At 36.5% G+C, this 23613-nt stretch overlaps 1 protein-coding gene across 1 annotated transcript in view; it reads left to right on the top strand.

The window, feature by feature from the left end:
* TEX11 (testis expressed 11) overlaps positions 1 to 23613 on the top strand; it is a 136971-nt gene that overhangs the window by 83736 nt on the left and 29622 nt on the right. The window contains exons 16-23 of the mRNA XM_025044431.1: positions 5718 to 5820; positions 7442 to 7569; positions 13015 to 13100; positions 15981 to 16037; positions 18969 to 19009; positions 20303 to 20389; positions 21753 to 21823; positions 23279 to 23395. Of these exons, the coding sequence (XP_024900199.1) occupies positions 5718 to 5820; positions 7442 to 7569; positions 13015 to 13100; positions 15981 to 16037; positions 18969 to 19009; positions 20303 to 20389; positions 21753 to 21823; positions 23279 to 23395 (690 nt within the window). The remainder of the gene's footprint in view (positions 1 to 5717; positions 5821 to 7441; positions 7570 to 13014; positions 13101 to 15980; positions 16038 to 18968; positions 19010 to 20302; positions 20390 to 21752; positions 21824 to 23278; positions 23396 to 23613) is intronic.

The raw sequence follows: 23613 nt of genomic DNA, 5'->3' as shown, positions 1-23613 counted from the left end.
CTTGCTTCTCTATTGCAAATTACCTCTGCCCTGCATCCCTACCTTTTAAAATTATTGTTTTCAAAGCCTCCTAATGATAGTCTTAGCTTCCTTAGGAAATTTCTGAGAATTGCTCTTCCTCTAAGACTTTGTAACAGTTCTGCTTATACCTAGGTACTTATGTTCTGACTTGTATTCTAGTTATTTGTTTATATGTTTTACCCTCCCCCACCATTAGCTTATGACCTCTTTGAGGAGAGGGACCATATCTTATCTTTATTTTCCCTGATCTGTCTAGCATAGAGCCTAATACATAGTAAGCATTCATTACATTAGGAAATAGTCATAGAGTCTCAATAAATACCAGTCAATTCATTTCTTCTGATTTAGGAATTCCATTTGTTCATGCTCTTTCTGTCCTTGCTACTGTGGATAATTGGAAATTAAAAGTGATCAAGATCAGTGAGTGCCCTTGATTATCAGAACTGAATGAGATTATATTATTTAAAAAATTAGCACATTATTCCTTTCTCTAGTTTCTTTCTCTTTGAGAAGAAGAAAACACATTTTATTTTATTTTGCTCTAAAATGAAATATTGACTTATAGGTCACAAGTTAATTTGGGCATGTCAGAGGAGTTGGAGAATATGTTCCACTGAACTCTTAGTAGATTATGTTACATATTTATCAGTTCATACATTTGACAACATCATTTTGAGATAACAATATATTAAATATAGTAATTTCTTTGTTTTTTCTAAGTTGTATGAATGTAAAATTTTAATTGCCATTATCCATTGAGTATCTCCAGTACTTTATATGAGACAATATTAAAATATGTAGTTTCATAGACTTAAACTTTACTTTGGGGAGTTTGTAGTACCTTAAGCCCAGTACCCTAATTTTATTATATTATTTTGGGGATTTTTGAGTTTTTGGTTTGTGCAAGTCATACGCTTAAATGGACAGACCTAGTATGGGACAAATGGGCTTGTGTTCTAAGTATAGGAGCAGTTTATTGCAGCTTGATATAATGGGATTTGGCTATAAATCATTATAAAACCTTAGTTTTCATTAAGAGACAGATAATGGATTGTTTTGGTGATAGCCTGTGTAAGCTGATGGTAACGCACAATTGAGTTTTCTTTAACTCAGTACAGAAATCCCATCCTTAGCTTGCAACTGTGGTTTAGGTACATGCGTGTCATCAGTACTACTATAGATTGGTAAAACAAAGCACAGTCTCAAAGCCTAGTATGGTGATAAGACTGACCATTGTCACAAGACGAGGCTATTTATAGAGTATTTATATGACCTAAAGTGAAAACAATCACGTCTCACATGCAGGTTTTTTATATTGGTTCTGTTTACTATATGAAGTTCTAAAAATCGTGCCTTTCCGTTACAGGACTGAGAATAAGCTTGTGATCAAAAGAAGTGAACCAGTAATGTTCACTAGATGGCGCTGTGGCCTCTGTTTGTACTATAACTGCTTGTTGATTTTGAAGTGATTCTGTGATGCTTTGGCGGGGATATAGTCTTGCCCGCCAATGGATCTGTATGCATGTTAAAGAAAGTTAGCTCTTCAGTAAACATGAGATGAAGGTAGATTGTGGCTCATTCTTGATACAGCTGTACTGTAAAAATACCGTAATTGAGTTTTCAAGTCAGCAGATATTTATTAAATGCTTAATCTGTGCCTGGTAGTATAGAATAAGTAGAAAGCATGATCCTTTCTAGAACACAGGATTTACAGATATGAAATAATTAGAAGGTAATAAAAGTATACAATTGAATATCAAATTGTATATATCATATGAACTTAGAATAAAAATACATAGATGAGGACCTTTGTGAAACTGATTGACTATACATCTGAACCGAAGCTGCAAAGAATAACTTATGTCAGAAGATAGAGTCAGATCTGAAGGGACCTCAATGGGCTGAAACGATGACATTCTAACAAGACGAAGACAAACATCCTTTACTTGTATCCTCAAAACCAACTGTGCAAGAACAGAATAGATGAAATCTGGCTTAACAGCAGCACATGTGAAACACTCAGGGTTGTTAGTTGACTGTAGGATCAACATTAGCCAGTAATCCTGGGGAGGTTCATTCAAGTTAGGTTGCATCAATAGAAATAGAATATGTAGAAGAAGGGAGGCAATCACCATGTATTCTGCTCTGGTTGCACCATATCTGGAATATTTGGTTGGACTTGGGATGGGGGGCAATACTTTAGAAGAAAGATGTTGACAAACCCTAATGTGCCAAGGGGAAGGCACTCAGGATGGCGAGCGCACTCAAATCCATCTTATTTGAAGAACAGCTTAAGGAATATGTATGTTAAACTTGGAAAATGGAACATTTAAGGAGGAACATGATAGCTTCCTCCTAGTAATTGATTGGCCGTCAAGGAATAAGAGAATAAGATTTATTTCGTGCATGTTTTTATGGGCGAGAACTACAAGGAGTGAGATTTCAGGTCATCATAAGGAAACTGTCTAATGATTAGACCTGTCTAAAAACAAATGGATTTTCTTAAGTGTTAGTGAATTCCCTCTCTCTGAGAGATAGGCAGAGTGACTATTTTACAGAGGAGGTTCAAGTATTAGAAGGATTTTTTGACTAAGAGAACTTCGAAGTGTCCTCCAACCATATTGTTTTAAGATTGCAGTATAATCTGCTAAAATCTGTAATAATCAAAGAAGATTTTGTGTAGTTTTTTAGTTCACAGGTCATTGAATTTTAGAACTAAAGGGACCCTTACAAATCATTATTAATTTCTTTTAAAAATCAAATTCGTTGAAGTGTAATTTACATAAAAGCACTCATTTTAAGTGTGTAATTAGATGATTTTGACAAATATGTACCCCAGTGTACCCAACAACCCAATCTAAATATAAAATACTTTCATTATCCCAAAAGATTTTCTCGTGCTCCTTCCCAGTCAGTCACCATGTCCACTCCCAGCCTCAGGCATTGACCGATAGGCTTTCTGTCACTATCAATTAGATTTATCTTTCCCAGCGTTCCATATAAATGGAATCGTACAGTACGTGCTTTTTGGGTATCTTGCTTCTTTCATTCAATATAATGTTTTAGAGACTCACTCATGTCGTTGTATATATCAATAGATTGTTCCTTTTTATTCCTGACTAATGTTCCGTTGCATGGATATACTGCAGTTTGTTTATTCAGTCATCAGTTGAGGGCATTTTGGTTGTTTCCAATTGGAAGCCATTATGAATAAAGCTATTACGAACATTCAAGGTAGAAGTTTTCGTATTGATATTTGTTTTAATTTCTCATGGAGAAATATCTAGAAGTGCAATTGCTGGGTCATATGGTAAGTGTGTGTCTGAGTTTATAGGAAACTATTGAGCTGTTTTCCAGAGGAGATGTGTCCTTTTACAGTCCTGTCAGCAGTGGATAATAATGCCACTTCATCCACATCCTTGCTGCACATGATATTCTCGGTCCTTTTTAACTTTCATAATTCTAGTAGGTGTGTTGTGGGTTTTATTTAATGGAGTCAAATTTATTATATTTTTATGGTTTATGTTTATCGCGTACTAAGAAATCTTTCCCTGTCCTGAGGTGGAAAATTTTTCTGCTGTGCTTCGTTCTGGAGGTTTTATAGTTTTTGCTTTTGTGTTTAGGCCCGTAGTCCATTTTGTGTTAATATGTGTGCATGTATGCGAGAGAGAGACAGAGACAGACTGAGGGGAGGGGAAGCAGGCAGAGAGGCAGAGAGAGGTAGGAGCAGAGACGCAGTGAGATATAAAGATCAAGGTCCATTTTTTCCCATATAGATACATGTTGTTCTAGCACCAGTATTGAAAGACTCTCCTTAGCTAATTGAATTACTTTGGCACCTTTGTCAAAAATCAATTGATCATGAATATTTGGATCTACTTCTGTACTCTATTTTGTTCCATTAATTCTATGTGTCTATCCTTATGTTAATACTTCCCTCCCTTGATTATTGTAGCTTTATAGTAAGTCTTTAAATCAAGCGGAGTCAGTCCTCAACTTTGTTTTTCAGAATCTTTTGTCTACTCTAAGTCCTTTATATTTCCACATAAATTGTAAAGTTAGCTTGTTAATTACTATAAAAAATGCCTGGTGGGTTTTTATTAGGACTGCATTGAATCTATAGGTCAATTTGAGGACAGTTAACATCTTAATATCATGTTCCAGTCTACTAACACAGCATTGCTCTCTATTTAGGTTTGCTTTAATTTCTCTCATCCATATCTTATAGTTTGCAGCAAAATCTTACACATATTTTGATAAGTTTTTCTCAAGAATTCATGTTGTGACAATATTGCAAAGGGTCTCACTTTGGTTAATTTCAGTTTCCAATTGTTCATTGCTAGTATATAGAAATTGATTTTTTTAATTGTGAGAAAATTTACCATCTTAACCATTTTTAAGTGTAGTTTTTGCTTTGTACATCCTTTCTACTGTATGTTTGCTCTGTATTTCAGCAATTTATGCTAGTATCTTTATAGTTTTCTTCTTTCTATTTTTTCAGATTCATCTTGCAATTCTTTTTCTAACTCCTCGAGACAGATCCTTAGCTCATTAATTTACAGTGATCTTGAAATATATTTATTACATAATATACTTAATACACTTTCTTCTAAGTACTGCTTTAGCTGTAGCCCATGATATTTTAAGTAAATTTTTATTGACGTATAACCTATATAGAGAAAAATAAACAAAATGTAAGTGTACAGCCTGATGAATTATCACAAAGTGGACAAACTCTTGTAACCACTGCCCAGAAAAGAATTAGGACATAACAGCCTTACTGAATATCCCTCATACTCAGTCCACAAGTTTTGATATGTAATATTTTTGTCATGCAATCAAAAGTATTTTTCATTTATCCTTATGGTTTCTTCTTGAAACCAGGAATTATGTGAAAATATTTCTAATTTTGAAACACATGAGGATTTTCTTGACATCTATTTAGTAATTGATTTCTACCTTAATTGCATTGTAATTGATTTTGGGCTGTTGAACTTGGTTGAGATTTGCTTTGTGACTAGGTATATGGTCCATTTTTGTAAATATTCTGTGTGTGTTTAATAGAAATTTATTTTCCAAGTCTAAATTTTTTCTCATCCATTTTATTTGAATCTTCTGTATCCAAGATCATATTTTGTGTGATTATCAATTACCGAGATATAAGGTGTTAAAATGTCCTATTATAATTTTGAATTTATCTATTTCTCCATCTAATGTCATTTTTGCATTATATATTTAAGGCTATACTTTTCATGCATACAAATTTAGAACTGTTAATATATTCTCATTAATTGCAGTTTTTATTGACGTGAAACAATTCTCTTTATTTCTGTTATTTCTTTTTACCTTAACATCATTTTTGTCTGATATTAATATATTCACACTAGCTTTCTTTAGTTAATATTTTGCTTGGTAATTATTTTACATATATTATCAGTTGATTTTGGAATTAAAAAAATGTTACCCAACATGTTTGGTTGTTTTCAGTAGGGGGTTCATCTGACACCTACAATGTTTTCAGAAGCAGGACTCATTGTTTCTAGCATTTTAACAGAACAGTGTTCTTTAAAGACTTTTCTTAGATTCATGTCTTGTTATTATGAGTATCACTCAGCCATTATGACTGTGTTAATATTAGTGAAACACAGTAAGGACTTCTTAGAAGCTTTTTAAAAGAAACTCAATATTTTTTTCAGGCTAGAGAAGCAGTGGAAGAAGCTGAAAAATATGATCCTGGAAATATTTTCACTCAATTTTATGTATTCAAGATTTCAGTCATCGACGGCAACACAGACAGAGGTATAAATGTTATTTTTGACTTACATTTGACTGTTAACACTAAGACTATATAATCCTCTTTGAGCATAATAGAAAAAAAATTGTAAGGCAGTGAAGCTTATATATATATATATATTTTTTTTTTTCTAGCTTTCCTAGATAAAGATAATATAACCATGCAAAAAGAAACTGTGGAAGTTTACATAAGGATAAAAAACAGGGGCTACCTTGAGGGGGTAGGAATAGGCAGATGTGGGACCAGAATTAGGGGTGCAATCTTGTCACTGTGTACTTTGTCAAAGTACTTTTTTGTACTTTGTTATTTGAACCAAGCTATTCAAAAATTAAGTTTAAAAAGCTGTGGGGGATAGGACGAGAAGAATTGTCTTTAGAGAGTGGAAGTCTCCAGGGTGCCGTTTGAGTATTTTCACTTATTTGGGAGGAGATTGATGGGAGATTTGGCCTTGAAATGGAGTTTCTCTCCACGAAGCTGACAGTGCTAGAATTACTCACATGACCTTGGTCCCATTAGCACCGTGTCCTTTTGGTGAGGTTAGGCAGAGCTCCCTAGCTTGTATGTCTGCATGCACAGGTATCTTGACTTGATTACAGACCTGCCTGTGCTGCAAACTTATTCCCGTTCAGCCTTCAGAGTAGCTGAGTGCATCCTGGAGCAGTTTGAGCTCCAGTCTGGTCGCTCTTTGTCAAGGACACAGGTTGAGAAATTGAGAAGCTTGAATTAATGGATCCAAATGGAATTTATACTAATCTAATTAAGCAACTATTTATGAATACCTGTTATGTGCGATGGACTCTGGTATTCAATCCATAAGAAAAAGGAAGATGATTTATTCTGTACTGAAAAAGAAATATTCAAGAAGAGTAAAGTAATACCTGTATTTTAATTAAGGAGTAGCAAATTGAAATTGGCTCTTTTTCAGGATAACATTGCTGTCATGTCCATCATCAGTGTTTCATTAGAGACTTTGCTACATTATATTGTAGGATAAAAGAATCTGAAAATTTTTGCCAGCAGCAATGGCAAAAAAAAAAAAAAGATTTCTTATTAAATCTTTTTTTTCAGCATTCTATTAAAATAAAATCATTTTACTTTTTAAACATAGCATCAGCTCAATCTTTTTATTTTTTCGCTAGTTATCTGTGACCATTTTAAAGTCATGTTTATTAATGATACATATCAAATTTACTTTTGCCTAGTATATGATTCTGAGGTTTATTTATATTAATAATTCTGAATTTTGACAAATGCTTATAGTCATGTAACCACCATCACAATCAAGATGCAGAAAAAAAAATTACTTCAGGCTCCCTTTTTTTGACATTCAATATTATTTTATATTAGTTTCAGATGTACAGCGTAGTGGTTAGACAGTTATATGATTTACAAAGTGATTCCCCTGACTGGTCTAGTACCCATCTGGCACTGTACACAGTAATTACAATATTATTGACTGTATTCCCTGTGCTGTACATCAATTCCCTGTGACTATTTTGTAACTCCCTCATAAAATGAGTTCCAAAGTCATTGTGATAAAATTAACCATTGCTAGCTATTATCTTTGATAAGAGTCTTTGAGATTATCTTTGATCTCATTTTTTGAATTGTTTCCTTGTTTTCCAGCTTTGGAGGCAATTATTAATTTAGAGAGCTTAATAACACCTGGAGAGGGAAGAGGAGGGTATAAGCTTGTTAAGGAGAGAAGTACATCTATCATGCTCCTCGGTTTAGCGGCCCAGTTTGCGCTAGAGGTAATTCTTAAGAATCCATTTTTGAGATTTTTAACTCCTTTTGATTTTCAGAGACATCTAATGGCGTCGTCACCAATTAGGCACAGGGCATGACTTCCTTCACTTCCTTTACTGTTTTGCCTCATAGTTTTCACACCAAGCTTGGTTGCAGAGTTGCTTTATTTCTCTTCATTTCTTTATAATGTAAAGTAAATGAAACAAAGTGAGGTAACAGATTTGTGCTTAAAACTACAGAAAAAAACAAACAAACATAGCAAAACGTTAATTTTAAAAAGAAACTTAAAACACTATAGCATGTAAATAAATATAGTAGTTATCTATTTGGAAACTTATCTTTCTCATCAATTTAGGGAAAAAAAAACAGTTTAAAGCTCTGTGGACCTTTTTAGTTCTTAACCACAGAACAACTTTAGATGAGAAATAATAAAATACTCGCAGCTCTGTTTTGTACTTACAAAATTCTGGTCTTCCTAGTATATAAGATTTGGAAAAGCAGAGCTCTTGGACTCGGTGATAGACTAGATTTGAGTATTGGCTCTACCACTGAGGTGCTTAACTTCTTTGTTTCTTAATTTCATCATTTGCAAAATAAAGATAATACCTACCTCCGGAATTATTGTGAAAATTAACCGAGAAGATGGCCGAACGTGTAATTTTTAATCTGTGAAGCTCGATCTACAAATATAGTGTTTCTGTTCTTACTAACATATGTACAGCCTGGTCACAGCAACTATCTCTTCTACTTTATATCATATTACTCCCCTACATCGTCGTCATATGTCCGATGGTGGGGCAAAGGTGTAACAGCCACCATAACGAGAAGGTATTTTAAGAGCGAAAAATGAAGCAAGCAACTCCATAGAATGTCACAGAATTATTTTTAGGTTGATTTACTTACAGGAAGATTGGGTCTGAGCGGAACAGACGATCCAGCAATTCTGCACAGGTTATTGTCCACCACCAGCCCCTGTTACAGTCCTTTCTTATGGTATACTTGAGTACTAATGACTGACTGGATAAAGGGACAAAGAATGCAGTAGTGCCAGGGGCCATACCTCCTGGCGGTCTTGTGATAGATGTTTGTTTATAATCGATACTATTACCAGATTGATACTTATTTCCGGTATCATGCCATTCTGGCTGTTCCTAACAAAAATATTTATGGCTACGTATTAAGGAATACAGATAATTGTCAACTAGAAGGCTTTGATATGCTTACTAAGGACAGTGAGGTTGGTCAAAGGTCACAGCATGAAACTTAAAAGGGAAATGAATTCCAGGACCTAGAGATGGAGTTGGTTTTGTTCATACCCGCATCGATACATCATAGTAATATAAGACACCATTACATTAGGCACAAGATCTAGAATGGTTGAGACATAAACCCTTCATCAGTCCAACCAAACACAATGTCTCTCCAACAGGCCATTCACATTTTTTTTCCATGTGTCATTTATACCATCTGATCCTTCAAAAAATGTTCTCACTCATTTCAGTGCTGCCTTTTTCAAAGCCCAGTCTGAGGTTTCCCTCCACGGTAGAGACTTCCCAAATTAATTCCAGTCTTCAGTGCTCTCTTTCTGTTCTGAATTTCAGTAGTTTAATGTGTATGCTAGTGATTTTGTCTTTAATCATGTATTCTGCCTTCCATTACTGATATGTGGCTCATCTGTCCACATTGAATTGTGAGATCCTTGAGGACCATATTTCTAGCACCTAGCCCAGCATCTTGCCCAAAGTAGTTACTAAATACAGTTTGAATGATATGTGTTTCGATGTTTAATAAATAGGATAATAGAACTCTTGGAGGAAGAAAACTACTTGGCAGATGCAGATATTGGGTGTGTTTGTATAGGATAGTGAGGAGGAGGAAATGAGAGAAATTCAGTAGCGAAGAACCCAAAGACGAATGTCTTTTGAAAGGAAGGTTTATAAATTTCCATTTGATATGGAAAGCAGAATAAAGCCAGTGGAAGAATTATGGAACTGTGTTTCTGAATAGGAAAATGGTTTTAATGAGGAGAAAGAATCAGAATAAAAAACCTAAAGTAGTTTGAATTAGAGAATGGGAGGAAAGATGCATGAAGAGAACCAGGAAATTGGATATATACCTACAAAAGAACAAGTATAGAGTCCAGTTTTCACTCACTACACTTGCTTATAAATATCACTTGAAGTGCTAGTGAGAATATCCCCCATTCAGCAATTATTTATTAAGCACCTACGATGTGCCAGGCACTCTTCTAGCCTCTTGGGATAAATAAATAAACAAAACAGTAATATGCCTTCTCAGAGCTTACATTCAAGGAGGAGAGAAGATAATAATAAGAATAATAAATAAGTAAATTGTATAACAAGTTAGAGGTTTATAGGTGATGTAGAAAAAATAGATTAGAACAAAAAGTATCAGGAATGGCGTGGGCTGGGATTGCTGTGTTATTATTTTAAATAGGGTAGTGAGGATAGGTCTCATCGAGAAGATGACATTTGTGCGCAGACTTGAAATTGGTGAGGAAGTTGGCCCTGTAGATATATATGGTGGGCAGTGAAGGCAAAGAGTATTCTAGGCAGAGATAACAGCCAGTACAAAGGCCCTAAGGTAGGTGCCAGAAACAGCAAGGAAGCCAGTTTGGTTACGGTCAAATGGGATTAGTAAGAGATGAAGTCAGAGAGGTAATGGAGAGTCTGGGTTATATAGATCCTTAGAGGCCAGTAAAAAGACTTTGACTTTTACTCTGAATGAAAATGTGAACCATGAGAGAGTTTTTCAGCAGTAACATGATTTGACTTTGATTTAATGGAAATGCTCTGGCTGTTTTATTGAGACTAGTCCATAAGAGAGCCAAGGAGACCTGTTAGGAAGTTTTTGTAGTAATCCAGGGAAAAGATGATGGTGACTCAGATGAGGAATATAACAATGGAGATAAATGATAAATGGTTGGGTTCTAGATTTATTTTTAATGTAAAACCAACAGTATGTGCTGATAGATTAGATGAAAGGTATAAGAGAAAGAGACTGGGCCATCAGATGGAGTTGCCAGTAACCAAACTAGGAAACGCTGCAAATAGAGCAGGTTTGGGGGGAAAATCAGGAGTTCAGTTTTAGCCATGATGCATTTGAGATGTGTCTTAGACCATCCCAATAGAGAGACGAGTAGTCAGTTGGATATATGACTTGGGAGTTTGGGAAAGAAGTCTAGGCTGGTGAGAAAAGTTTAATAAGAGTCATTAGTATATAGATGGTACATAAAACTGAGAGTGTACACGATCACCAACAGAGTAAGTATATAGAGAGTGTACAGAGAAGAGGACCAGAAACTGAGCCTGGAGCCCTCGAACATTAATGCTTTGGGGGAAAGAGGAACCTGCAAAAGGGAATGAAAGGGAATGACCCATCAGGTAGGAGAAAACAAGGATAATGTCATGTCCTGGAAGCCAAATGTGTGTCAAGGAGGAAAGGGTGACCAACTCCGTTGAATGTTGTTGCTGACCGGTCAGACAGCGAGGGCTGAGCACTGCCCATTGGAATGTACAGTATGCGGCTCCCTGGTGAGCTTGGGAAGAGCATTCGGATAGAGTAGGGCAAGAGGCTGACCGGAATGAGCTCAAGAGAGAAATGGAGGAAAGGAACAGGGCACGGAGTATAGACTGCTCTTCAGAGGAGTTCGCCACAAAGGGAAGAAAAGAAATTGGGCAGTAGCTGGTGAGAGAAGTAGGATCAAGAGGTCTGTCTGTTCATTTGTTTGTTTGAGATGGATGAATGAGAATATTATACGCCGATGGGAATGGCCCAGTAAGGGAGCAAAACGTTGACAATGCGAGAGAGAAAAAAGAATCGTTAGAGCAATGTTCTTGAATCGGCAAGGGGCGATGGACACCACGCATACATTTAGGGACCAACTTTAGGAGGAGGCGTGGGGAATCCGTCTGCGATGGCAGTTGTGAGGGCAGAGTGCGTGGTTCCTGGCGTGTGAGCAGATGTAGTGGGTGCGTGTGGACATCTGCCTGCCTGCTTCAGTTGTCTCAGTGAAGTAGGAAGAAGGTGATCACCTGACTGAGAGTGGGAAAGGAGGTATCGGGGTGGAGTAGAGGGTACGGTGTAAACTTATCACCCAGAAAAGCAAGGAGGTGAATGGCGTGGGTCATGTGGTTTGCTTGCCCGGCAGCGTTAACGGTCATTTGAGGAAATTTTAAAATAAAGTAGTTTTATGGGTTTTTATCCAACCTCTTTTCAGCTGCATGGATGCAGGCACAAAAGTCAGTAGAAAGTGGTTTAACTAGGCTTGTGGTTTTGCCAGAGGAATACAGAGGGGCAGGCAAACCAAGGAATGAGGGAGTGGTTCTAACTGATCCCCATGCTATTAAAACTGGATATGGCGGAGGACATCAGAGGGATGAGGGACAGTGCGAAGTCAGCAGCCTCAACGGATTGGAGGTCTTAATGCAGGCGAAGGGTGGCGGGAGTCATAGAGGGTGTGGGGCTCACGCCAGTCCCAGTGCTGACTGGGAGTATGGAAGTGTTGCAATCAAGTAATGACAGAGTCCCATGAGTGACTGTGCTAGTGAATGGCAGAGGCAACCGGCAGAGTGGAACTCAAGGAAATAAGAGATGAGGCTGTGAAGGAGATCATCTCTGTATATATCGAAAATGCCAAAAATTAAGACCAGAGGAGCTTTTGGAGAAAACCGTGAGCAGTAGATGGGTCATCAAGAAGTGAGAAGAAATTTCCCGAGAACTGGTGGGTCACCCCCACAGTGAGGGATGGTGGATTACGTCCTCTGATGACAAGAAACGCAAAGCCGGGGGTGTTAAGGAAATGATTTTAAAGTAGAGATGAAGAGCAAAAACAAGACCGACTCCATCTCTTGGTCTAGAGGTAGAAAGTTGCTGAGAGGAAAACAGCCACCAGTCGAGAGGGCTTCACTGCAAGCTGTGTCCTTGGTGAAACCTGGGTGTCCATCAGCGAAAGGCTGTGAGGGGACTGTCAGGGAAGAGGCATCTTTTAGATGGGATCTTGTTGACAGTGGACTGAGTTTAAGAGAGCGGAGTGGGACGATCGGAGGAGTTGGGGAGAAATGGGAGTGGGGGACAAAAGAAAGGACTTCCAGAGTCTCATGGGGACGAGGGCACTGAAAATGAGCTGGACCTGAGAGTCTGATTAATGGGAATGACGAGCACAGGAAGCCGGTCCTAGTGGACTCGGGGCGGTGAGGCTCTGAGGGGTCCGGAGAGCGAGGGCGGGGTTTTCTGGGCCAGTGTGAACCTTTTCCGTTCTGTCAACCAGTCGTGGATTCATTCTTTTCATCTTGCAGTAGCTCTTCTGAGAATACAAAATGAACAGGTTTAGATTTTTTTACTTGTCATTAATGGACAGGAATATAGATAACATTTTGTAAGTATCACTTTTTAGATGTAATTTAACATATCATATTTGTCCTTTTTAGAATCAACAGCCAATTGTGGCAAGAAGAGCTCTGGAATATTTATGTCAATATTCAGAAGACCAACAACAAGTCCTTACGGGTTTAAAGTAAGTAACCCTTTTCTTCTGTTCATCTTGACTCCTGGTCCGTCAACTTTACTGAAACGGTGCTGATGGGATCAGGCTGAGACAGTGCCTACTATACCAACTGTTTAGTATTTAAGAGTTTTTACCCAGACTTATTGAGACATAATTGACAAATAACATCGTAGAGGTTTAAGGTGTGGAACCTGATGATTCGATAACATTGTGAAATGGTTAGCACAATGAGGTTAGTTAACACATCCATTACCTCACAAAATTGCAATTTTGTGTGTATGTGGTGAGATTTACTTTTAGCAACTTTCAAGTGTAAAATACAGTATCGTAACTCTAGTCACCTTGCTGTACATAAGCTCCCAGAGCTTGTTCATCTCGTAACTGGAAGTTTGGACCCTTTGACCAGCATCTCCCTGTTCCCTCCTCAGTCTCTGGCAATCACCAGTCTACTCTGTTTCTATGAATTTGGTGTGTTTTTTTTTAAAGATCCCGCATATAAGTGAGATAATACAGTATTTGTCTTTCTCTGTCTGACGTACTTTACTTAGCATGATGCCCTCAAGATTCATACATGTTGTCACAAATGGCAGGATTTCCTTCTTTTATTTGGCTGAATAATATTCCAGTGTGCGTGTCTGTGCACGCCACATTTTCTTTATCCCTTCATCCATTGATGGATACCCACATTGTTTCCATCTTGGCTAGTGTGAATAATGCTTCAGTGAACATGGGAGTGCAGGGATCTCTTTGAGATAGAGATTTTTTCGCTATATACCCTGAAGTGGGATTGCTGGATCATATGGTAGTTATGCTTTTAATTTGGGGGGAACCTCCGTACTGTTTTCCATAGTGGCTGCACCAATTTACATTTCTACCAACAGTGCGTGAGGGTTCCCCTTTCTCCACATCCTCTCCAACATTTGTTATCTCATCTTTCTGATGATAGCCATTCTAACAGGTGAAGATGATATCTCACTGTGGTTTTGATTTGCATTTCCCTGATGACCGGTGATGTTGAGCCATCTCTTCATGTATCTGTTGGCCATCAGTATGTCCTTTTTGGGAACATGTCTATTCAGGAACTTTGGCATTTTTTAATCAGATTACTGGGGGGTTTTGTTTGTTCATTATGCTATTGAGTCACTATGAGTTTCTTATGTATTTTGTATATTAACCCCTTATCAGCTATATGGTTTGCAAATATTTTCTCTCATTCCATAGGTTGCCTTTTCATTTTGTTGATAGTTTTTTTTTTTTTTTTTTGGTTTGGGGTTTTTGTTTGTTTATTTGTTTTTGCTGTGCAGAAGCTTTTTAGTTTGATGTAGTCCCATTCGTTTATTTTTGTTCTACTTCCCTTGCCTGGGACATACCCCTCCCCCCCCGCAAAAAATACTAAGAGCAATGTCAAGAGTTTACTGCCTATGTTTTCTTCTAGGAATTTTATGGCTTCAGGTCTTATATTTAAGTCTTTAATCTGTATCAAGTTAAATTTTTGTGAGTAATAGAAGATAAGGGTCCAGTTTCATTGTTTTGCATGTGAATGTCCAGTTTTCCTGACACCATTTATTGAAAAGATTACCTTTCCTCTATTGAGTATTCTGGGCTCCCATGTCCAATATTAGTTGATCATATATACACAGGTTTATTTCTGGGCTCTCTATTCTATTTAATTGGTCTATATGACCATTTTTATGCCAGTACCATGCTGTTTTGATTAGCTTTGTAGTATAGTTTGAAATCAGGATGTGTGACCCCTTCAGCTTTATTCTTACTCAAGATTGCTTTGGCTACTCAGGCTTTGGTGGTTCCATGCAAATTTTAGGGTTTGTTTTCTATTTCTGAGAAAAATGACACTGCAAATTTGATAGGGATGCTTAAAGTAAAAAAAAAAAAAAAAAAAAAAAAAAGTTGAACTTGATTTTCCTCCTTTTCTCTTTTTATGAAGGAAAGTGGTTTACCAAAAGGGAACTTTTACATACACTAGTGAAACAGAGGAACGTGAGGTTAGGACATGATGACTCCTAATGATGTGACTGATAATATGCCAGTGAGAAAAATTGGAAGCCAGAAGAGTTCTGTAGCGGTTGTCCTGTTGGTCACCTGCACTTGAGGCCATGCTTCCTAATGCACATGGAGTCATAGATGTAAAAGTATCAGAAGGAGCCTTGAGATACTTGTAAGCCTTCAGTCAGATAAATATTTAAAGTTATTCAGGTTAGGTGGGATATTTTAAAAAAGAGTTTTAGGGTTTGATACTTTACAAACTACCTTATTTTGTCGGTTCGTAATGAATGCTGCTGCCAGATCCCTTCAGAGAATAGTCATCCTAGTTTATGTGGAACCCCAAGGCCGGTTCCGGGTTCCTCTATAGGAAGAAAAATAGAAAGACTTGTATACCGTACCCTGATGTTCTAGCAGGTGATTTGGGGCAGTGATATGAACTGTGGAACTATTCAAATTTGTCATAAGCAACACTTTTATTTTAAAATTATTTTATTTAAATTACTCTTCCAATATTAAAAATTGATGTTTTCATTACAACCATTAAAACAATACAAAGATCTATAAATAAAATAAAATTAATCTCCTTACCTTCTCTTTTCCCACTTCTGCCTCCTGGAGTATTCAAGGTTAATAACTTGGTGTATATTCTTTCGCATGTTTCTTCTTAAGCATCACTTTTTAAAAAAATTTTAATTGGTTTCAAGTATACAGTACATATATAGTTAGTAAAATGATCCCCCCGCTTGCTCCCTCCCTCCCCTGACCCTCCGCCTAGCCAATATATTAATGCTAATTGCATTCCTTATTGCCATGCTTCCCATCCCTGTGACCATCCGTCAGCTACTGACTTGTAAGCATCACTTTTTATATTACTTTATCATACAGGTGTTTGTTTCGTCTTGTTCTTCCAAAAGTTCCTGAAATACTGGCATCTGAAAACAGGTAAGTTATCTCAACAGAAATCATGGATTCACGATTAGAAAAATTATAGTAACTTTCAGTGTAAACCTTATATTGAGAGATGTATAGTACAGTGGATAGGATCAGTATAGGCTCTGTGGCCAGTCTTCCTGGGTTTATATCCTGGCTTCGCCACTCACTTACTAGCTGTGTAACCTGGGCTTCTGCTTCTCCATCTGTACAATGGGAATAATAACAGCACCTACCTTATGGGGTCGCTGTGATGACTCAGTGAGTAAATACGTGTAAATACTTTGAAGAAGAGTGCCAGGCACTTACTAACTCTTTAACAATGTTAGCTATAATTTTATTATGATATCGTGTCTGTTTCCTTCTTTCTGAACAGGAGACTTAATATAGACATGTTCCTTGCTTTCCCACAAAAACATATAACCTGATTGGCTTGTTGATTCTGATTCCGTATCAACTCAGCTGAGAGTGTTGCAATAACTTTCTGCTTACAGTTTTACAGCATAAGATATCAAGAACTTAACAGTTTGTGGAAGAAGTGGGTCACCAGTTTTTTCATTCACAAAGTTCATTACCTCCTATGATTTGAAAGAAAACTCTATTCAAGGCCTTGATTAGGGTTACCTTTCAGAGAAAAAGTCCTCATCTCTGCGTTCTCTGCTTCGACAAAAACTCTGCTTTTTGTGTGGCTGCACTTTGCTTTTGCTTTATATATTTGTATGTGGAGGCAATATATGTTTTCAACTGAATTCTTTTGGAATTATCTGTGAATGAGATAATATTGGATTGATGACATAACTTTTTTTTAATAATACAAATTTCACCCAAGCATATATAAGTTTTGCCTCTTTATAGACTCTATGAATCCGTTAGAAGGCAACTCAAACAAACTAAAAAAGATCTTGAGACCGTGGAAAATTTGAATGATGACCAAATATTTGATGATATTAAGATATTATTAATTTTTAGGCATATAATGGTGGTGTGGTTATGTTTCTTAAAGGAACTTATTTGCTAACACTTAGAGACACATCCTAAAATATTTATGGATAAAATGATGTGATGTCTAGAATTTGCTTCAAAATAATATGGATAATATTATATGGGTAAGATTGATGAGTTAATAATTATTAAAGCTGAGTGATAGGTATGTGGGAATTCATTTATCTTTTAGCATATAAACATCTTTGAAATTTTTCACAATGAAAAATTAAAAAATAAAAATGGGAACTGGAAGTCTAAATCTTGATAGGTACTAGACTGGAAGACCTCCTTGGGGGCTAAGGACTATTTGTTTTTATCTTCATATTTCTGGAATCTCGAATAGTATCTGACACATACTAGCCATTCAATTTATTTAAATAACTGAATATTAGTTTTGTAAAAGGAGATCTTTATCACTGGACTTACAAGGTGCCTCACAGTCCATGTAATTGTGACATACTGTCCAACCCCACTCATTAAAACCAGTTTGGAGATGGGGAAAAGGAAAGGGGTCCTGTATGAATTAATGATAAACTTAAATTACAGAATATTTTTAAAATGTACCTTTATTGTTTTAAAGTAAATACAGTAATAAAGAACATCTGCTACCAGCATTTTCAGGTAGAGGTCAGAACCTGATTTAACAAATCAATTAAACTAACTTTAAAACAAATAAGCCTAATGCAATGGGAAGAGATGTTGAATTGAGTTCTAGTTTCAGCTCTTTCACTAACTTCTGGTTTAGCTTAGGTAATAACAACTTATTTACCTGTGAAATTAAGAAAGCTGGACTGGATAATTTCTAAAGTCCCTTTTTCTGCTAAAAAATACTATGGTTTTTAATTAGCGATATCTACCTAAGTGTTAACAACTTGTGTGCTAAAATTTTTAAAGCACTTTGTCACTTAGACTATGCATCCTCCTTTTCATATTCTCATTCCTTTTTGTAGTATTTATTTGAATTAATGGACCCTTCCTAGATTATTTTATATAGTCACTAAATTAAATAGTGAAGAAGTTAACTTTAGCTCAGCTGAAATTCAAATGAATAAAATTTTAATAATTTTATATAAACCAGAGGTTACTTTATATAAGCCAGTATTCTAGTATTTATCCCTGAGACAGCTGCTGTATTTGTCGAAGCACAGCATGTATTATATAATACAGACCCTCTCCTGATGCAGCCAGTCTTATAGTACACTCTCCTCTACTCCCTATAACCTTCCTTAGTTGAGTTTGCGAGTACTTTCATATTAATTGCTTTAAGTAAAGTGCGATGTTTTCCTCCTCGAAAATGTATATACCCCTTAAAGAAGCTTGACAAAGGGTCAAGAGACCTGGGTAGTAGTCTTGACATTGTCATGATTCGCATGACCTTGGACAAATCATCCCCTCATTTCCAGATCTGTTTTCTGCTCTGTAAAATGAAGAGTCTGGACTGAATAAGTGGTTTTTAAACTATATTCTTCAGAACCATGGAAATTCCATGAAAATTCCATGAAATACCAAGAAGGCGAGGCTCTCAGCCTCCATCTACCACTGGTTCAGCCAGAACAGCCACCTTTTGATCTTTTCTTGTATATTAGACTTTTATAAAATTTGATTTGAAACAAGAGTTTTAATTTCCCCTCTTCAAAAACAAGCTTGAAAATTACAGAAATCACTACCTGCTCTCAAATCGTATGGCCCTGTAATATAAAACCTTATCGGTCATTGAAATTCTTTACTGAGAGTAGATGTACAAGGGGAAGAGAGAAGAAATCTGAGGGCAGTGAGAATGAGAAGCAATGTTCTCCAGCTGGGAAGCAGTGTTGAAATGATAGGTCGGAGCCTTGAACAACCGACTTCACGATTTTGCATTTTTGCATAGCTGTCAGGCATAAATGGGGTCTCTTTGTAGCGCTTTTCTATAGTAAAGCTTTGAAACAGTAGGAAAACACCCTTTTCTTTATTTTTTAGAAAAGAAGAACTGGATAGATTTTTGATTTACTTGAATACAGGTAAATATCTCCTTGGTCATTTTCAGTCCATCTTGCCTCTGTCCTCTATTAAATTCTCCAAGTACACTGAGTACACTGATTCCGACTTCACATTTGAGGTAAGCTTTATGCTTTTGTTAACATTTTCACAGCAGTCTACCTTGCTTTTTTATTAACAGGCAGAGAGAAGTTTGTCATCAGTAGCATTCATCGCTAAATGCAATTTTAGCTGTTTTATTCCAATTTGTTTAAAAGACATTTCCTCCCTCCCTTCCTTGTTGCCACTTAGTCCTAAGCTAAGAATTGAACAGCTGAAGAAAGATCAAGACAAATAAAAATGTTCTGAACCCTGTTAATTTTCATGTCTTCTGAATCAAATTCAAATTGTTTATCGTTATTTTGAAGCTGTCCATCTCTCTACCCAAGTCTGTGTCATCCCCCCATCTACTACTAATTCCTCTCTGTCCTTTTCATTCAAGCTACCCTCCCAGCTACATCTCATTACTTTTCCAACTCCACGCTTTCTTACGGAGTGTCCTTTTTGCCTAACAAGTCTTCCCATTTCTGCTGCTCACGTACCTACTTCTTTTTTTCCCCTAGATTCGGTAATTCCATTCCTAGAATTTTCCCTTGGAAATAAATGATCAGAAAAATGTCCAAAATGGCACATGCCTATTTCCTTATGTCCAGAACACACCAAAAACTCCATATCTTAGTAACTATTATTCCACTTATTCAGTAGTTGAATTTTATACTTCAAATACCTGTCAACGAGGTGTTAAATGTAGCAAAGTGGTTTAGAAACCAAAGCTTTTCAAAAGTGAAAAAAGTTGGCTGGTTGGCATTCTTATCTCTCAAAAGGACATGTGAGTATGTCATAAATGCTTTCTGTCGATGTCACGTTCTGGTTCTGTACTGTACCTGCTGTGGGAGCTCAGTAAATATTATGCTAACCTATCTACACTTTTCCAATTCTCAGTCTCTATTTCACTCTTTTTAATGATTGTTTGGATTCTTTATTTCCTTACACTAAATCATATCCTTCTACCTCAGATGTTGAACGATTGCTCTAATTAAAATCATAAGTCTCTCCAAAGATGTGTTTGTTCCTCAAAGTTTGAGTTCACAGCTTCTTTGGGCTTGGTAATTTTTTTTGTCATTTTAACTACTTTTGATATGCACCTATGCACATAAACACACAAAAAGAAATTTCTAAATTCAAACTCATGTTCGACTGTTTTTAAAGCTTGATTAACAACTTTGCTAGAGTATAGAGTTAAAGACCTCAACGTCAAATTTTCCTGTTTGATGCAGCGTACGTGCACCTTGCTAAGTGTTTTAACGGAAGAGCCTCAACTTCAGATTCAAGGATTAATGATGCTCATTGGTTTCGAAAAATAGGTAAAAGGAAATTCTGTGGGAGACATTGTGGGGTGGTAGAATCAACAGATGTGGATTCAAGTTCTAGTATCTATGGGTACAAAGATCACCTGCTTAATCTTGCGTTAATTATTTATAAAATAAGAACAGGTATATATACTTTGTAGGGTTATTAAGGGTTATAAATGAAGCAGTGTATGTACCTGGGCCATTGTAGGTATTCAATAAACATTAGTTTTCTTCCTTTTCTATAGAAATGGGCCTAAGAATAAAATGATGAATTATAACTACAGGTCTCCAAGGTTATGCTTCTAAACTTGGCCTAGAATGCCCAATTTATCTCTAAGTATGAGTCATCAAAAATAAACTACATTCGACAATATGGACGAGTCTCACAAACATAATGTTGAGCAAAAGAAGCCAGACATTGTGTACACATTGTATGATTCATTTTATATATAGAAAAAACAATAGGGAAAACTCATGTATGATGGTAGAACTCAGGATAGTGGTTACCCTTGAAGGGAGCTGGGCTTTGGAGCATGTTGACGGGGTTGCTTCAGGGTTTCTGGCAACAATCAGGATCATTCTTGATCTGGATTTCATTTTGTGAAAATCCATCAAGCTGTACAGTTAACAGTTTTGTGGAGGCAGTTACTACGGTGATAAGTAAGCAAGAGCAGTTAAGCAGCGATGTCACAAAGTGGACTATGTCACAAAGTGATTCTACATGGACTTCTCTCTGCTTTGTGGGGTTTACTGAGGCTCTAATCTAGGAGAAAAGAGAATACAGCAGGTTGTATTTCTAAGAAACTTAGGCAAATAATGGAAAACAGCAAACATTTAAACTATAGAAAGGTTTAATGACTTATTTTTCAGAAGTTTCAAAAGTTGTTTTCCGATACTTGTTTTGCTGAATTTTAATTTTGGTTTTCCAAGGTAAAGATCATGTTGAATGTTGCTTTATGGGGGCTTCCACTGCTCTGTGGAAGATGTAAATCTTTCCAGTAGTTTTCTTCAACCTTTGATTCTAGTGTACCATGTTCTTTGCTAAGTTTTAATTTCCATTCACCCATTTTAGTTGGAGCGCTTCTTGGTAATCCTTTTTTTTTTTTTAGATGGATTTTATTGTATGTCTCTGAATTTTAAAAAAAGTCAGCATAACCTCTAGTGGTCATTGGCCTGGAATTGAAGATTGGAAGTGATAGAAGTCTCTAAATTTACCTGGAAAAAATTCATCTAAAAACCTGAAGTTAGCTTTTTTAACCTCTGAGAAACTCCTCATTATAGTATTTTAATATTAAAGATATAGGTGTAAAGATTCTAATGATAACAGGTTAAACAGTGAATTTTCATAACTAAATTATTTCACATTAACTTTCAGCTTGGAACATGGCCGTGCAATGTGACAAAGACTCAGTGATGATGAGAGAGTTTTTCATGCTTTCCTATAAGGTAAGTCTCTTCTAACAGTATCTAATGTATGGACCACAACAAGAATATCTCCACTATGGCTGTAGTCAAGGGCTAAGTATGGAGTAGGATTGGCTTTTGATCTAGGAACTTGTAATATATGTCTCAGCAGGCATGACTTAAGGAGAATTTGATCCCTATAGGCTGTAATGTGAGAACATGAGGCAGGTGTCCCCATACCAAAATATCACTAACAACCGTTGTCATGGAGCCTAAAGTTCTACCATAAGAGACTTATTCCTTTGCCTTTGAAGGAATCCCATTCTCCCAGGGGCCCATATTAAAATAAAATTGTATTTAGGAGGGGAATACTATTAAGAAGCTGTCAATTATCAAAATATTAGGAAAGGTTATGGGTGTAAGTCTATAGGAATAGGTATCTGGGGACAACTGGGTGAAGAGGAGGCTGAAAAGCTTGGGCGTACTTTATAATTTTTCCTGCAGGAGGTTCTGTGTATAAGATCTGTGAGCTTGTTTTCCAATTACAAGCATTTAAAAATAGTTGCTAGCCTTCAAGGTAGAGGTTAAATGCCAGAAAGAAGAACAGGTATTGATGAGAGAATAAAAAGAGAGGGGTTAAAGACTATCGCTCATACACATCCAGGAGTGCGCAGTCTGATAGATGGAGACAGATTAAATGTTAAGAGTTTTAGAACTGGGAAGAACTGGGAAGAACTATAGTGATAATCTAGCACAACTCCCTCGTTTCATGTACGAGTAGCCTGTGACCTAGAGAGATTGGGTGTCTTGAAATGCTGTTGATTCAGTGATGGTGATGATTTGTGATCACTAAGTATTTGGGGGGATTAAGAAATAGTCTTTGGAAGTTTAGGTATAATTGCCATTTTAATTGGGCGAAATGAATTAGTTTTAGTTTTGACATTTGTGATAGCACTAGTAGGATTTCATGTAAGAATCCTAAGTGGCCTAGACTTTTATTTTAGTACAAAGTCAGGAGTTTTTTTTCTAAAGCTAGAGGATAAGATTTAATGATGAGGTTATGTCTGATGCCTGTCAAGATTTGACATTGTCTCTTTCAACCATGACAATACATGTACTAATTTCGGCTCTATTCAATGCAAAGGGGAAATCTATTTGCCAGGGGGAAAATCACTTAGAAATTACAACATAAACCAAGAAGTAGATCACTAGATGGAAATACAGGGCCAAATGACAGTACTTATCACTGGGAAAGATAGGAAAATTGTGAAGAAATGAAGCATTTTATCTCCAGAAAGGTGCTAAAAAACAATGGAAAGTAATATAAAATTAAAACTATAAATCAGTGTTACAGTCTATATCATTTTTAACGTGAGATGTGTTTTTCCAGCTGAGTTTTCTCATTCAGATGGAATGTTGCTGATTTTCATTCTGATTGTTCGTGTTCACCTGGCAGAATTCTCACTGTTCATTGATGTCCTGGTTATTTCTTATCAGCTGTCCCAGTTTTGTCCTTCTGATCAAGTAATTCTGATTGCTCAGAAAACATGTTTACTGATGGCATCTGCAGTTGATCTAGAGCAAGGGAAAAAAGCGTCAACACCTTTTGAGCAGGTAATGTGCAACCTTCAAATAAAACACAAGAGTTCAGTGTGCTATTTGGTGTGTTTGCCTTCCCTGATGCAGTTCTTTTTGATTCTCTTTAGAGAATTCTTTCCTTCCTTCCAGTAGCATCTTCATTGCAAAGGTTCGTAAGAGCTAATTACTTCCTAAGGGAAGGTCACATTTATCTTCGCCTTTTTTTTTAAAAAATTTGATATCGGCTTTTAAAA

The sequence above is a fragment of the Pteropus alecto genome, unplaced genomic scaffold (assembly GCF_000325575.1).
Source record: "Pteropus alecto unplaced genomic scaffold, ASM32557v1 scaffold312, whole genome shotgun sequence".
Classification (NCBI taxonomy): domain Eukaryota; kingdom Metazoa; phylum Chordata; class Mammalia; order Chiroptera; family Pteropodidae; genus Pteropus; species Pteropus alecto.
The sequence above is the reverse complement of the archived record's forward strand: the minus strand, read 5'-3'. Positions and strand labels throughout refer to the sequence as shown.